Here is an 18,169-nt window from a genome sequence, read left to right as displayed (position 1 = left end):
AATATGTTGATTTATGTTGGATGATGTGGAGGTGCATGGATTAGTGGCTAGGGTGTTGGACTCGTGATCAATTCCTGGACCAGGCAATACATTGTGTTCTTGAGCAACACACTTCATTTCATGTTATTCCAGTCCACCGAGCTGGCAAAGATGAGTAATCCTGTGATGGACTGGCGCCCCATCCTGGTGGAAAATATATACACCATGGAAATCAGGAAACTGGCCCTATGAGTCTATATGACTCAGGAATGAACTTTACTACTGCTTTGTATGTTGGATGAATGAGAATGGAGCACTCAATACATGTTGTAGAAGATATGGATTTTATCGAAATTGTTTGGAACGATAAAGTTCTTAAATTCATATCCAATGTTTCCAGTTCTTCACAGTCTCATTCTCCAGAACGAAATATATTTGGAATATGTGTTGTTTTTTTATATGCTTATTGAATTCATGTAGATTTTCCTGCCAAAGGTTATTTTAATATAATCATCCTTATATTGCAGCTGTCATATATTAATTTGTTTATTGCAATTGCACCCACCTATAAACTTAGACCAATAATGCACTCCAAAATACCAAAACAAACCCGAAGATCTCTTTTATACACCACAAGTATATAAACCAGAAAGCAAGGTGCAAATAAATGATCAGTGAAATCTGTTAAGTTGACTATAAAAGTGAAAGTCACAAACTTCAGGATTCTCACTGTTACATTGGCCATACTAGTACTACTCTCTCTTCTGGGCTAACCATGCATTTATGACAAGGAAGTATTGCAAAATACATGCTACAAAACAAAATTAGATAACATGGTACATGAAGTAGCTTACACATAAATCCTTTATTCATTAAATGATATCTATCTATCTATAACTCCTTCTCTTTCTTTTCCTTTCTCTTTACACACACACACACATCATCATCATCATCAACATCATCATCATCGCCATCATCAATATTTGACATCCGTCTTCCATGCTGGTATGGGTTGGATGGTTTGACTGGAGCCAGCCAGATAGAAGACTACACGAGGCTTCTGTGTCTGTTTTGGCAGGGCTTTTACAGCTGGATGCCCTCCCTAACACCAATCACCCTGCAGAGTGAACTGAGTGCTTTTTATGTGGCACCAGCACAGGTGAGGTCAGTTTTGGCATGATTTTTTTTTTTTATATATCAAGTTTTCCCTAAATTTCCATCTACCAAATTCACTCACAAGTGTTTGGTTGGCCCAGAGCGATAGTAAAAGACATTTACCCAAGGTACAGAGCAGAAAGACTGAATCCACGTGGTTGCAAAACAAACTTGTAAACCACCAGATCTTACCTGTGCAGCTGCATTTAGACACTTGTGTACATTTCTTCATCCTCATAAACTTCACCAACATTCAGAAATTCAATATTATAATTGAAAATCTCAGGTGTTAATAAACTGTTTAAATTTCTCTTCAAAACACATTAAAGAGCCAACAGAATTGTAAACAGGGAATGAAATCATTTGATTTTGTTAGGTGATCGACATAGCTACTTTTCCTATTTGCTATTTGGTTTCTTTTCAGCATCCAGCAAAAAAAGAAAAAAATCAACAAACTTGTTTGCACAAATTGGTTTTCGCTACCCAGTGTATCTGCACACGAGCACACACACACACACACACACACAAATAGTTACACACACACACATGCACACATATACATATGCATGCACGCATTATATTTATGATGTGAAGTAAACTAATGAAATATTCCGTTATAATTTTCTTATATTTCGTAATTATGAATTTACTGAAAGTTCTGTCGGTAAATATAATATCACTATTATTTTCATTGTTTCTGCTGTATCACTTTAATATCATTATTCTATTCATTAGGGAAAACGTATTGAAAATTAAATTTTATACTCTTTTGGTTCTTTACAGTTAATTGTCCACAGAATTAAAGAATTAATTAATTTTCTTATATTTTCAACTTGATCAAAATAAGTATAAAAAGAAAATTTGAATTTCTAAGTTTGTGTGTGTGTGTGTGTGTGTGTGTGTGTGTGTGTGTGTGTGTGTGTGTGTGTGTGGTTGTGAGTATATAGGTGGGTGTATAGGCATATCTGTCTTTGTGAAGCACGTATTTGTGTGTGTTTTATGTATTTGTGTGCATGCATGTGTATGTCAATCTCTGTGTGTGTGTGTGTGTGTGTATTTGCAAATGGTTGTGTAAAGCATCAATCAATATTTTGTTTAAAGAAGAGATAAAACTTTCAAAGGTCACCGTAACTTTTGAAAACCCTGGTTGATGATTTCCTTGTAATAACTGAAGATTGTTGCTGATGAGCACATTATCTCTCTGTTCATAGCATTGCATTGCATGTTGCTTGTTATGATGTAATGCTATAAGGTGGAGGAGTTGGCAGAATTGTTTGCACACAGGACAAAATACTTTGTGGCATTTTGTATATCTTTACATCTAAATTCCAATTCTATTGAGGTCAACTTTACCTTTCACCCTTTCAGGCTTTTATAAAATAAGTAAAAGACCCTCTTTGGTAATGAATAACCATGAGATTGCACCCTCCAAGGCATAAGTCTGGGCATGGGAGCACTAATGTAGCTAGAGAGTATGCCACCTGGGACAGCCCTTCTGTTTGCCGATCCTGGACCCCACAAAGAACACATATTGTCCACAGCAGTAGCCTACAGCAGGATGAAAAGTGCCGCCCCTTTAAAAGTGCCGCCCCAGGTGGACCACCCTCTAACTGGTCTCTTTTGCTGAACCGCTAAGTTACGGGGACGTAAACATACCAACATCGGTTGTCAAGCGATGTTGGGGGGACAAACACACATATATATATATATATACATATATACGACGGGTTTCTTTCAGTTTCCGTCTACCAAATCCACTCACAAGGCTTTGGTCAGCCCGAGGCTGTAGTAGAAGACACTTGCCCAAGGTGCCATGCAGTGGGACTGAACCCGGAACCATGTGGTTGGTAAGCAAGCTACTTACAACACAGTCATTTCTACTTTTCTCTTTTAAAGATAAGAAGATGTGATTTTAAAGGTAAGAGGGTGTGATTTTAAAGATAAGAAGATGTGATTTTAAAGATAAGAGGGTGTGATTTTAAAGATAAGAGGGTGTGATTTTAAAGATAAGAGGGTGTGATTTTAAAGATAAGAGGGTGTGGTCTTAAAGATAAGAGGGTGTGGTCTTAAAGGTAAGAGGGTGTGATTTTAAAGGTAAGAGGGTGTGATTTTAAAGGTAAGAGGGTGTGATTTTAAAGGTAAGAGGGTGTGATTTTAAAGATAAGAGGGTGTGATTTTAAAGATAAGAGGGTGTGATTTTAAAGATAAGAGGGTGTGGTCTTAAATTTAAGATGTGATTTTAAAGATAAGAAGATGTGATTTTAAAGATAAGAGGGTGTGATTTTAAAGATAAGAGGGTGTGATTTTAAAGATAAGAGGGTGTGATTTTAAAGATAAGAGGGTGTGATTTTGAAGATAAGAGGGTGTGGTCTTAAAGGTAAGAGGGTGTGATTTTAAAGGTAAGACGGTGTGATTTTAAAGATAAGACGGTGTGATGTTAAAGATAAGAGGGTGTGATTAAAAGGAAATATAACTGCTGCCTTTTAACAGGTCAAGAAACCGTACAGAAGCACTTATATTGACTCATTCACTGAAAGTTTTGTCCTCATTTTCTTTGCGCAAGTAGAAGAGTGTTTGATGAAAGGTCTGGAGCTGACAAATCCGAATATATGGTTGGTGCAAGTATTTTACAGTGAGTTGACTGACTCTAATAATTCTTGTTTCTTTACTGCCCACAAGAGGCTTTACTGCCCACAGAGGGGACAAACAAGGACAGACAAAGGGATTAAGTCGATTATATCGACCCCAGTGTGTAACTGGTACTTATTTAATCAACCCCGAAAGGATGAAAGGCAAAGTCGACCTCGGCAGAATTTGAACTCAGAACATAGCGGTAGATGAAATACCGCTAAGCATTTCACCCAGCATGCTAATGTTTCTGCCAGCTCGCTGCTAACTCTCATAATTCTAACTGCTCAGCTGTAAATAGAAAGTAACTATTTTCAGTATGTTAATTAGAAACAAGTACTGTGGATTGTTTGAGGTTACAAATGAAGTGCTGGGTCTGTAATCACTTTGTTGCCCACTACCACTTGACAACCAGTGCTGGTTTGTTTACATCCCTGTAACTTGGTGGGTTTTTTTTTTATATATATAACTGGTACTCCTTCACTTATGATGACAATGGTTCCAGTTGACCTGATCAATGGAGCAGCCTGCTCATATAATTAATGTACAAGTGGCTGAGCACTCCACAGACACACATACTCTTAATATAGTTCTCAGGGAGATTCAGCATGACACAGAGTGTGACAAGGCTGGCCCCTTTGAATTACAGGTACTAATCATTTTTGCCTGCTGAGTGAACTTAGTGGTTTACCAGTTGCCTAACTTAGTGGTTAGGCAAACGAGATCGATAGAGTAAGTTCGAGACGAAAGAATTATGAACTGGAGTCAATTTGTTTAACTAAACTCTTCAAAGTGGTGCTCAAGCATGGCCACAGTCCAGTAACTCGAATAAGTAAAACGAAAGATATATGTTACATCTAAAGTGTGTGATAGCAATAACAAATATTTACTTTAATTTATAATGTTTGAATACCATGAACAAGTTTGATCAGAAACCTGTTTGATCACGGTTGATCTGGAGAGATATACAACAACAACAACAACGACAACAACAACAACAATGACAATGACCTGGAGGTTTTTCACACATGATTATTGTCTTGGAATTCTGCCAAGAAACAGTAGGGAAAAAAAAAAATATATATATATATATATATATATATATTTATTGAACACAGTAGTGTGTTGAGAGTTTGGCAAAAGTCTATAAAGAAATACTGAAGGTAATTCATCATTCTTACAGAGAAAACAAGAGCGATCAACTTGTCACACAAACATTGCATCTTCTAGTGTCCCCCACCACCACCTATTCTGTATATCTTGCTCTTTGTCTCTATTTCCATGTGTGCACACATGCACACACACACACACGCACACACACACACGCACACACACACGCACACACACATGTGCATTCACAGGCAAGTATGGCATGGTAGCTGGTATCTTGCTTACACTAATTGTTTCCATTATCTGCGTAGTCACAAGCAGACACAGGCATCTTGAAAACAGACTATGAAGAAAAATGGGGCAATAATGGGGTGGACCAAAACAGGGCAATGGATGTAAAAAAAAGAAACAAACAAACAAAATAAAGGGTTAATTAGGTTGAGTTTTGTTTGTGGAATACTGTTGTTTTGAATCTGTTTCAGAAAATGGTCCACGTCTGTTATGGTGAGTGGGGTGGGGTGGGGGCACTAGGAATGTGACCTTAGAATCAAGGGGACGGCAACCTGAAAAAGTTTGGAAACCACTGCTCCATACCTTAAATTTTTCACTAACCAGCGCAAAGTCACCCCACTCAGTACTACTCCCCACTCCTAGTTCAGTGGGACTTGATCACCCTTTTGGTGATGAGGCCGTATAAAGGGTGCTAATGCTGGTGTCACATAGAAAGAACCGGTGCTAGTGTCATGTAGAATGTACCCAGTACACTCTGTGGAGTGGTCGGCATTAGGAGGGGCATCCAGCTATAGAAACCATGCCAAAACAGACTACGGAGCCTGGTGTGGCTCTTGACCCAGTCAGCTCCTGTCAAACCATCCAGCTCATACCGGCATGGAAAATGGACGTTAAATGATGATGATGATGACGAGTCTACTCGTTGTTTGTTGTTCAAATTTCAGTTCACTAAGTGAATAGGCCCTCAGTCACTTATATGCATGCATAGTCTGCTTGTTTTTCATTGGTCAAATTTCAGATCATTATGCAAATTTAAATTTCCTTCAGTAAAGCTGTTCATATACAGGTATTCAACTGCGTACGTGTGTGTCTTTCTATATATATATATATATATATAAATATATGGTGGAGGAGGAAAGAAGAGGGAATTAGGGGAAGTAACTCTTAAATGACATGAATAGCTGAATTGTCTTCATAATCTTTTAAAGAGAAGTGAGAGATATGTGGGAATGAGGGCGAAAATGTGTCTACCAGCTGTCTCGATAAAGACTATGATAGATAGATAAGTAAAGACCAATACAACACACATGTTAAGATCCATATTTTGAGCAACATCATAGTTTATGTTAAGAGAAAGCAATTGATCAGACTATCACTTGATTGTCTATTACAGCAGCTGTTTAGTATATTTTATTAGTTTAGATTAGTAAGTTTTCATGTGGTGGTTATTTCAATAGAAAGAGCAAATACAACTCAACTATGAGACATGAATAATGAGTAAAGCCAAATGAATTCTCAACTGTCTTATGTGTTTTGGTGTAAAGCAAAGAGCTGTATATTCTTTTCTATTCTACAAGGCCTGAAATTTTGGGGAGGGGCCAGTCAAATAGACTGACTCCAGTATGCAACTGGTACTTAATTTATCGATCTTGAAAGGATGAAAGGCAAAGTCAACCTCAGCAGAATTTGAACTCAGAATGTAAAGACGAACGAAATACAGCGAAATGTTTAGCAGTATTTCGTTCGTCTCTACGTTCTGAGTTCAAATTCTGCCTAGGTCGGCTTTGCCTTTCCTCCTTTCGGGAGTCAATAAATTAAGTACCAGTGAAACACTGGGTCCAATGCAATCGACTAGTCCCCCTCAAATCAATCTGTAATCAAATGAAAATTGTAGTTGGGGCTGATGCCAGGGCTGCATGTCTGGTTCTCCATGTGGTTGGTAAGCTTTCTACTTACCACACAGCCACTCTTGCACCTATTACTTTTATTCCATGGTTTACAGTTGTTTCAACAAGACATGTGTGACGAATCATAACATAATAAGTTGGTTGGGAAGATCGTCCAACCAGCCAACCAACCAACCAACCAACATATTAAAGACCATGATCCAACCTGTACCAGACCAGAACCGTCCACCTACGAACATTAGCATCAACAGCTAACCCCTAGAAAAAGTTGAACACTTCTCATACCTTGGGATTATTCTTTCGAAGACCCCCACACATGTGAAAAGGGCTTGGAGAACCAGATCAGGGCAGCCCACTCCACCTTTGGTAGATTCAGCCAACATGTTTTCCTCAATCACACACTGACCATCTGGACAAAGATTCTGGTCTTCCATACTATTGTCCTGTCAACTCTTCTATACACTTGTGAAACTTGGACACTGTACCGCTGTGACTTCAAGCACCTTGAATGCTTCCAGCAATCCAAGCCAAGACAGATCCTCAATATTCAATGTGAAGATCATATTACCAACAATGATGTTCTTCGCCATGCCTTACTACCAAGCATCGAAGCCACCATTCTTTGCCATTGTCTTCGCTGGGCAGGTCACGTCCAGCATCTGGAGCCCTCTTGTCTCCTGAGGAGAAGTTGCAATCGGAACAAGACCCAGAAGGGGCCCGAAATTCCATTTTAAAGACCAGCCCAAATGGACCCTGGCTCAAACTAAAAATCCAGCCATCCTCATGGAAACAGATTGCCATGGATAGGACAGCCTGGAGGACTGCTGTCCACAATGGAGCCAGCTCCTTCAAGCAGAACAGACAACAGAATGAGGAGGTAAAACACAGGAGAAGAAAGGAGCATCTTCAACATCCTCGACCTGCACTGACTAATCCTGTACGAATTCTGCCCATGACTCTTTCACCACCGACTTGGACTCCAAAGTCACATTCGGCACAAACATTTGCTGGGGAGACTGGATGGAGACTGACAAACCAAATGCTCGGATATGAGCTGAAGCCGACGATAATAAGGTAAATAGGGAAGAACCATGATGGGTGACACGTAAAAGCACCCACTACACACTCTGAGTGGTTGGCGTTAGGAAGGGCATCCAGCTGTGGAAACTCTGCCAAATCAGATTGGAGCCTGGTGTTGCCATCCGGTTTCACCAGTCCTCAGTCAAATCGTCCAACCCATGCTAGCATGGAAAGCGGACGTTAAACGATGATGATGATGATGATGAATTGTATAATAGTGATTATGTAATAAAAGACCAAGAAGTATCATGTTATAACCCAAGTGAACAAAGAAATATGAGTACATATATATATATATATATATATATATATATATATATATCATAGTTTCAACTAGACTATTAGATGTTGTTGCACATCACTGGTCACAATGCGCTTTGCATTGTTTTAGTGCTCAGTGCCATCTCACTGGTTAGGCAAGCAGACCAAACAGTCCCCTGATCGGAAAACCAGTCTGGCAGCTGAGTGGACAGGAACACTGTTAAATGGAGAGTTTTGCTCAAGAACACAGTGTACTGCCTGGTCCAGGAAACAATCCCACAATCTAAGGTGATGAGCAGGCAGAATTGTTTGTATGCCGGACAAAATGCTTAGTGGCATTTAATCTGTCTTTGTGTCGTGAGTTCAAATTCCATTGATGTCAACTTTGCATTTCATCCTTTTGGGGCAGATAAAATAAGTAACAATTGATCACTAGGGTCGTTGTAATCGACTTACACCCCTCCCCTGAAGTTGCTGGCCTTGTGCCTAAATTTGAAACCAATATTTTGCCATCGACTCTAAGACATCAAGCTGGCGGAATCGTTAGCAGCATTTCGCATGTCTTTACATTCTGAGTTCAAACTCTGCTGAGGTCAACTTTGCCCTTTATCCTTTCGAGGTCTATAAAGTAAGTACCAGTTGAGCACTGGGGTCGATGTAATCAACTCACCCCTTCCTCCGAAATTGCTGGGCTCGGGCCAAAATTTGAAACTAATATTTCAGTATTGGCCCTAAAATGTCTCAGCTGGCAGAATCGTTAGCTTAGCGGCATTTCATCTGTCTTTATGTCCTGAGTTCAAATTCTGCCAGGCGTGACTTTGCCTTTCATCTTTCCGAGGTCGATAAAATCAGCACCAGATGAACCCTGTGGTCGATTTAATCGACTTTGTCCCCACCTCCACTCCAACCTTCTGGCCTTGTACCAAAATGGGAAACAGCGACTGACTTAACTGTTGTTTTCTCACGCAGATCGCGACTCTGAGATACATTTTTTTGCTGAGTAATTTATTTTCATTCGATAGAAACTTACAAATACTTTTCAGGGTTGGCACAACAAAAAGAGACGGGAGGTACGCCCGGCGCAAACTGAGAAATCTATATCAAACGATATAGGCACAGACATGATTGTGTCGTTATGGCTGTAATTATGCCTGTAATTCAGTGGTTCAGCATAACAGATCGATAGAATAATACCGGATTTAAAAACATTAATACTGGGATCGATTCGATCGACTAAGCCCTTCAAGGCGATACCCCCACACGGCTGCAGTACAATGAACGAAAGAAAAGATAAAATATATGTAAAGTTAAGTGAAGCCTAGCAACAAGCCTAGTGTTTACATTTATAACATTTACATAATAAATTACATAATTTATGAAGAGTAGCCTCCCTTAGACTATTTATGGATACTAGGGTTATCTCCCTTACCAAGTTTCTATTATAAATTGTGACTATCTGGGATTAGGAATTTCCCCCGTTCCTTACGTTGCCAGTGTTGTTTAGCCCAAGGTCAATCTGGATTGAGCAGACCTATAATGAGAGATGCTTCAGCAGTAATCACTCAGTTCTACTTTTTATTTTCAGGCCGTATGATTAGTACTACATCATCTAAGGTAAACTACTTATTTAAAATGGTTTTTAGCCCCCAGTCTGACTGATTGAGCAGACCAATATTCAAAAATGTCCCAGCCCTAAACATTTATATATATATATATATATATATATATATATATATATGCGAAATCACTTGTGCTTTGGCTATGCCCTGGATGCTGTAGGGAGCCTGCCTCCCCTTATCAGTCATGGCTAAGTGTTGTTTTGACTCTTATTTCTAGCAATGCAGGTGCCATCTAGTACCCTTAATCACTTTAGTGACGTCTATACTTCTGGCGTTTAGCTGTAAATTGCGAATAAGCCGCCTTTATTTTATATATATATATACATACAAATATATATAAATATATATATTGTTTAAACCACCTCTGGATACCTTCTAACAAAGACGGTACCCACACAAGTAATCTCCAGGAGTGCCTTCGGATTTAACTATCCCTTGGTTGTTTAGATACTTCAGACTACCTCTGAAATGTTGAAGCAATCCTATCATATATATATATATATATATATATATATATATATATATATATGATTTGCTTTATTTATCTTATTAAAACAGTGGTATATAATTTAAAAGATGTTTGACTGCTATTTCTAACAAGCCAATCGACTGTATAGAGCCCCCTTCATTTAAGCATGGTGGTTCGTAAACGACCGTCTCCCTCACCTCATTCCCTTTCTTTTGCAGCATCACACATCCATAAAAAATTATCTAACAAAAGAGTGGAAATGCTCACAAAATTTCATCGCATTTGAGTGTAATATGAAATATGCTGATGTTGATTATTGACTTATATTGTTTCTTGTTTTTTTTGTTTTTTGCTTTTTGTCACCATATAATTATTTCTAATTAGCATTTTATCATTTCCTCAGTAAATATGATAACGCTGAATGGTGCTATTGTTTTTTCATGTAGATCATGCTTCTGTAATTCTTAATGTAGACTTTATGAATATTTTACCCCTACTTGTGTATCATATATAGGCGCAGGAGTGGCTGTGTGGTAAGTAGCTTGCTAATCAACCACATGGTTCCAGGTTCAGTTCCACTGCATGGCACTTTGGGCAAGTGTCTTCTACTATAGCCTAGGGCTGACCAAAATCTTGTGAGTGGATTTGGTAGACGGAAACTGAAAGAAGCCCGTCGTATATATATATATATATATATATGTATATATATATATATATATATATATATATATGTATGTGTGTGTATATGTTTGTGTGTGTGTCCCCCAACATCGCTTGACATAGATGCTGGTGAGTTTACGTCCTCGTAACTTAGCAGTTCGGTATAGGTGACCAATAGAATAAGTCCTGGGGTCGATTTGCTCGACTAAAGGCGGTGCTCCAGCATGGCTACAGTCAAAATGACTGAAACGATTAAAAGAATAACAGAATATATATTTATTTAATCATAGACTAGGGACAGGCAGGCATGGCTATGTGATAGAATGTTTACTTCCTAACCACATGATTTTAGACTCATTCCCACTTTGTGCCATCTTGGGCAAGTGTCTACTGCCATGGCCCTGGGCTGATCAAAACCTTGAGAACGAGTTTGGTACACAGAAACTAAAGTAAGCCTATTGCGAAGGTCATTCCCTATAATTTCAGTTGCTCACTCAACCAATTGATAAAATTGAACCATGAATTCACCAAAATGTATATCTGAAACAGCTGTAAGCCTATAATAAATGAATACGTATATATGTATTTGTGCATGCATAATGCATACTGGATTAACCATTAAGCAAACTAAACACATGCTTAGGGCATCAAGAGAAGGCAGGGGCACCACAGAAATGGTAAATGATTTACAGCACAAGAGGAATCACTTTAAACTTGCTAAAATAATATCCGGGATGTCTTTATCTCTACAAAGTATAGATACATTATATAACACACCTATACTACTAAGTATAGGTGTGTTACCTAAGATTAATTTTGAGGATCTAATCAAAGAATTTGCAATTCAAAAAAGTAGAAGGAAACTTTTCAAATATAAATAAAGTGGAAGTATACAAAAATAAACATTATTTTCCCTCTTACTGTTTTTTGTTTTGTTTTGAAAAATAATAATTTATTTTATGGTTTGTCATTGTTTATATTTTGAATTACATAATCTTGTATGGGAGCGCCAAAATCTTTTTAAGTGCTCAGGGCCTTGATGGGTCTTAATCCGGCCCTTCATACATTCATGTGTATGTGCGTTACAGTCTCCTTCTTTTGACATTGTTTGATAGTTGACAGTGAATGTTACTGTCATACATACAGTGACCATCATTTCCAATCTTTTGAGCTATGTCTGATCATGAGAAACACTGGTCTCAAATTTTGGCACAAGAACTGCAAGTTCATGGAAGGGATAAGCTGATAACATTGACCCCCCCCCCCCACCAGTGCTCACTTGGTACCTATTTTATCGACCCCCCCAAAAAGATGAAAGGCAAAGTCAACCTCGGCAGTATTTGATCTCAGAACGTGAAGACAGACAAAATGCCACTAAGCATTTTGCCCAACATACTAATGGTGCTGCCAGCTCAACACTTTCATCATGGAGAAATATTAGCTTGCTTTCAAACAGGTGAGGCTTGGTCACTACAAGAAGGGCATTTGACCATAGAGAATCTGTCATGAAAAATTTCATCCAACCCATGTCAGCACAGTAAAGTGGACATTAGAACAATGATGATGATGATGACGACAATGATGACGATGGTTAATTTCTCATCACTACTTTACCAAATATAAAGAAGGTTTGCTATCTGGAATTCCACCCGTTCATTCAGCCACCCATACATCCATCCATCTGTCCATCCATCTTCATAGTGCCTTATTCCTGTAAAGCTCATGGGAGCAGAGTCCTCAAGAGAAGCCCACCTGAGGATCCTATCAGAAGCAACTGACAGCAAATGTTCTAATTGGATCCGCAGGTAGAACCCAGCTGAAAGGGTATGTTCTATCCTTGCTGGAATAACCATAAAAAAAAAACGTCGCCAAAGATTAAATATTGTCTTTATATCTCAACACACAATTATTTCTGATTAGATCTTTAATGTTCCCTGCATTTTATATTATAAAATTAATTTAATCATAAACTGTATTGATTGATTGATTGATTAGTGTGTGTGATTATTTATAAATTTTTCATGATTTATAATATGTACATAGGTATCAGACCTCGCACAAACATGTATGTGTACATCTACCTATAGATTTTTATAGCTATTACACACTTCAAAGACTTTTGCTTTATTTTAATGATTAAATATATTTTTATGAGCAGAAGGTCTCAGATTTAAAATTTTTAATGATATTCTATGATCAGTATTTTTTGAACAATAGTATCATTGGTTAAATCTTTCTTGTTAGCTAATCACTCGTTTACTGCATTTCTGATGGCTGTGATAGGGACAAGGGAGTGTCCTTTCACAACACTATCTAGGCATTATTGTCTCAATATATTGATTTATATATATGTATATATAGAACATGAAGCAAAGTGTGTGTTTGTACATCGTCATCGTCATCATCATCATCAACTTCATTATCATCAACATCGTCATTTAGTATCCATTTTCCATGCTGGCATATCTTAGACGGTTTGACTGGAACTGGTAAGCTGGAGAGATGTACCAGGTTCCAGTTTGGTTTGGTTTCTATGGCTGGATGCCCTTCCTAATACCAAACATTACACAGAATGTACCAAGTGCCAATATGTCAGCAGCATGTGGGTTTATATGTATATCATCATCATCATCATCTTCATCATTTGATGTCCATTGTCCTTGCTGGCCTGGGTTGGACGGTTTGACCAGGGCTGGCAAGCTGGAAGGCCGCACCAGACTCCAGTCTGATTTGACATGGTTTCTACAGCTGGATGCCCTTCCTAATGCCAACAACTCTGATATTGTAATGGGGGCTTTTTACATGCCACCGGCACAGGTGCCATTTGTGTGACATCAGTATCTGTCACGACTATGATTTCACTTGGCTTGATGAAATGCCACTAAGCATTCTTCCAGCTTGCCGCTTTTATATAATAATAATAATCCTTTCTATTATAGGCACAAGGCCTGAAATTTGGGGGCAGGGGATAGTTGATTACATCAACCCTAGTACTCAACTGGTAATTATTTTATTGACCCTGAAAGGAATAGTTGACCACAATGGAATTTGAACTCAGAACATGAAGCATGAAGATGGACAAAATGCCGCTATGGTCTGCTAATGATTCATCCAGCTCACCACTTCCATGATACATACAATAGTTACAATAGTTTTTAATCCCTCAACCACTTATCAGCATGGCTCAATACCTTTGTAACTTCTCTTACGGTTTTCCCAATGTTTTCCTTGGTCTTTCACCATTATACATAAATACATTATTTAGTTAATCCATTTCTCACTATATTTGTTAGTAGTAGGGGGCTCTAAGAGGGGTCTCAGGGAGTAGTGTCCCTGCCTTCCTGAGCTAGTTTTCCACCACAGTTCTTAAAAATCGTGGTAGAGGCCTTGGTCCACTCATGTCTAGAAACTGAGGTTGGGGGTAAGCAAGGGCATGCTCCCCGTAGAAAATCCAGCTCCAAAAAAGCCTCATGATAGCAAAGGAGAATGGGCACCAGCCAGCCCAAGAGCTGGGGTGGGCTGTACCTGCCTACCTCGGTTGCTATGGCATTGAGGTATATCCGGCCACCCCCGTTAACTGGAACAAAACCCAGATTTTAAAAATTGGATGATGATGATGATGATGATGATGAGGATGATTTCTGTTGAAATACAATTCCTTTGTCACAAATAGAAAAATAAAGCAAAAACAAGAATAAAAACAGGACTTCAAAATTATTTGGTGCCCCAGCATGGCCACAGTCTAATGACTGAAACAAGTAAAAGCCTAATCATTTTATTACTTTTCTTTCATAATATTACACACTTAATCTGAAATATGTTTTCTTTTTCTTTCTAATTTCAGATTTATTTATATTTAGTGAAAGTATTATAAAACCAATATTCCTTAATGTTGTGTAAAGTATTCAACCGCTGGGTGCCAGTGGCGAGGAACATGTTTTCTCGCTCTGTTACATCTTCAAAGCCAGGGCCTCTAAAATATATCAGGCAAGTACATATATACATATATATCTTTCAAATTTGTATACAGGAAACCCTTTGAATATGCAAATAAAGCCCCTATTCTGTTATGCCGGCCACAGTCTAAAGATGCTGACCAGTGAATCAGTTTTTGGGGTTGCGTTGAGCTGTATTAATATAATGTTGGATAAATATAATAATAACAACAATAATCCTTGGATGGAATTTATAAAAATTTAATGCATCGCTACATGCCCACTGGCATATGGCGTAGTGGTTAAGAGCATGGGCTAGTAACCCCGAAGATTCCAAGTTCAATTCCAGGCAGTGGCCTGAATAATAATAATAATAATAATGATAATAACGACAATATTGAAAAATGCCTTAGAAATGAGAACTCAGGTTCAAAATTTCACCAAGACACTTGAAAAAGGCTGGAGGGTATATCAGCCAAAACGTTGTGTTGACAACAAACAAGATGAGGACAAATATCCATCAAATGTAAATAATCGCTACATGTGTTTCCACAAATCACATGTCTCTTAAGATTGCAGTCTATATTCCTGGAATGATTACAGTGGAGTCTGTAGCATCCATGGGCATCAGATAGATCATCATTGTGTATGCATTTCTTCAGGTGATATAACATTAATGGATGTCCACTAGACGGATGTTTATCCCTCTTGACCATGAAGATGATCTATCCGATGACCACTGATACTACTGACTGTACTGTAATCATCCAGGAATAGAGACATGTGATTTGTAAAAATGCACATAGCAATGCATTAAATGTTTACAAATTCTGTCCAAAGATTATTGTTATTATTACAATATATGTATATATACTTTTGCGGCTGAAGATAGCTTTATATTGTAAATTATACACTGATATAAAGCTTGAAACACGTGTACCGCAGAATCCTTTGTATTTTTGTTGTTATTTTTTGGATTTACAATTTATTTATATATATATATATATATATATATATATATATATATATATATATATATATTTCGTTTTTGGATTTGGTTTGCAAGATTTTTTTATGTGATTTCGTGTGTTGAAGCATATTCTGTTGTGTCTGGGGAGAGTCATTTTCTTATTGTGCTTTAAAATTTAAAACACTCACCGGTAAAATTTCCACTTATTTCTTATTTTTATTTTGCTAAAATTTTCGTTGCATCTTGCAACCTTTTCAATAGTCTTGACTCTCTCTCTCTCTCTCTCTCTATATATATATATATATATATATATATATATATATATATATACAGTAATTCCTTGACTATTGTGAGTGTTATGTTCTAAAACCTGCTACAGAAATAATTAAAATCTAAAAAAAATATAAATACCTATTGGCTGCAGAAATGCAAATATACTGAGGAATCTGTGATATAAATTTACATATGTTAGCCAGAAAAATCTGCGATGTACTGAGTACGGGATAGGTGAACCGTGATGTACTGAATGCGTGATGGGTGAACTGTGATATGGCAAGGGATTTCTGTGTGTGTGTGCATGTTTGTTTGTGTGTAGATAGATAGATAGACAGACAGACAGACAGACATAAAATGTTGAATCAACTAACAGCTCAGATTTAAACCGTGAAGTATATCAGACATGTTAAGAGCAAATTTGTAATAGAAAATAAAGTGAAACAATCCTACTTTAAGAGATTGGACCCTGTATCTTATCCTTGTCACGTGGTGTAGCAATTGATCAGCCATACAATACTAAAAGAATTGATTGATTACAATCAATCAATTACTGATTGCACAGAGGAACAATTTTGAACATAATTTTTGTTGACTTTGCTTTTTCACTTGGTTTAGATTAATACTGACATGCTGTAATTTCAAAACTACAGTCAGTTTTCTTCTATTGCATCAAGTTTTTTTCTACAGCTTACTCTCTGAATAAGCACAATTGTATTGTTTGTTCATCAGTAATAGGACTGGCTAGTTGCTTTTATTGTTTTATTAATAACACTGACGAACATTTTTGGAAAAAATTTTTAGTTGTTTTGCTTTTTACAATTAGTCCTGCCTAATATGATGGAGCTGGCTTCAAAAATGCCCTTAGAAATTTCCTACCATGTCGAGTTTTGTGTTAAACAGGAATTCATTTAGAAAATTACTATTTTTAAATCTCACAACATGAGATATTCAGCAGCAGTACTTTGTAGTAAATATTGTTTGCCAGGAGACATCGTCTCTAGCTGGCTATACGACATGATCTGTATCCTTATATTTTTGAACAAGGGAATCTAGCACCCCCACTCAGCTTGAAAATATAAGGACACAGATCGTGTCGTATAGCTAGCTGGAGATGATGTCTCCTGGGGCTAAATTACAGCAACATTAGTTCTAAACCAGGACTGCCATGTTATGTTGGCAAACAATCTTTACTACAGGAATTCATTTTTTCTCTCTTTTTTTTTTTTTTTTACCAAAAAAATGTCAGTTTTGCCATTAAATGCAATTCTGAAATAAGAAACTAACACAGACCAAATAGTACTTTTTATTGTTTAATGAATATATTGCACAAAGCGTTTAATAACACATCTTAGGGTAGATAGTTTTGTCAAACTCAAGAAGTGAACTTTTTCTTTCCTGCTTTGCATAAATAACCTGCATCACAACAGTCTCTTTGCAGAAACCAGCAACAGTCACTCACAGTGACAGCTCATAGATAAAATTAGTTGTGGGTACTGCTTCAGAAAATTCTTAGCCATTGTTTTAATATTGTGTAAAAGGAAACAAGCATACAAAAAGAAAATTTATACAGGCGCAGGAGTGACTGTGTGGTAAGTAGCTTGCTTACCAACCACATGGTTCCAGGTTCAGTCCCACTGCGTGGCACCTTGGGCAAGTGTCTTCTACTATAGCCTCGGGCCGACCAATGCCTTGTGAGTGGATTTGGTAGACGGAAACTGAAAGAAGCCCGTCGTATATATGTGTATATATATATATGTGTGTGTGTATATGTGTTTGTGTGTCTGTTTGTCCCCCTAGCATTGCTTGACAACTGATGCTGGTGTGTTTATGTCCCCGTCACTTAGCGGTTCGGCGAAAGAGACCGATAGAATAAGTACTAGGCTTCCAAAGAATAAGTCCTGGGGTCGATTTGCTCGACTAAAGGCGGTGCTCCTGCATGGCCGCAGTCAAAATGACTGAAACGAGTAAAAGAGTACATAAACTTCATCGGTTCATGTTTTAGCCACAGCCGGGTAGTGTATTTAATTTGTTCACTGCACACCGCCATGAATTCCCCCTTGTTTTTCAAAAATCCCCCTTAAATCACAAAATAAGGCAGGGAAATGTGC

At 37.8% G+C, this 18,169-nt stretch overlaps 1 protein-coding gene across 4 annotated transcripts in view; it reads left to right on the top strand.

Moving 5' to 3' along the window:
- LOC106874937 (NAD(P)H-hydrate epimerase) overlaps positions 1 to 18,169 on the top strand; it is a 788,445-nt gene that overhangs the window by 309,046 nt on the left and 461,230 nt on the right. For all 4 annotated transcript variants that reach the window (XM_052974456.2, XM_089365820.1, XM_089365821.1 and 1 more), the window contains one exon: positions 14,725 to 14,867. In XM_052974456.2, coding sequence (XP_052830416.1) covers positions 14,770 to 14,867 — 98 coding nt within the window. In that variant the 5' untranslated portion in view covers positions 14,725 to 14,769. The remainder of the gene's footprint in view (positions 1 to 14,724; positions 14,868 to 18,169) is intronic.

The sequence above is a fragment of the Octopus bimaculoides genome, chromosome 18, assembly GCF_046866305.1.
Source record: "Octopus bimaculoides isolate indiv1 chromosome 18, ASM4686630v1, whole genome shotgun sequence".
In the NCBI taxonomy this organism is placed as follows: domain Eukaryota; kingdom Metazoa; phylum Mollusca; class Cephalopoda; order Octopoda; family Octopodidae; genus Octopus; species Octopus bimaculoides.
The sequence above is the reverse complement of the archived record's forward strand: the minus strand, read 5'-3'. Positions and strand labels throughout refer to the sequence as shown.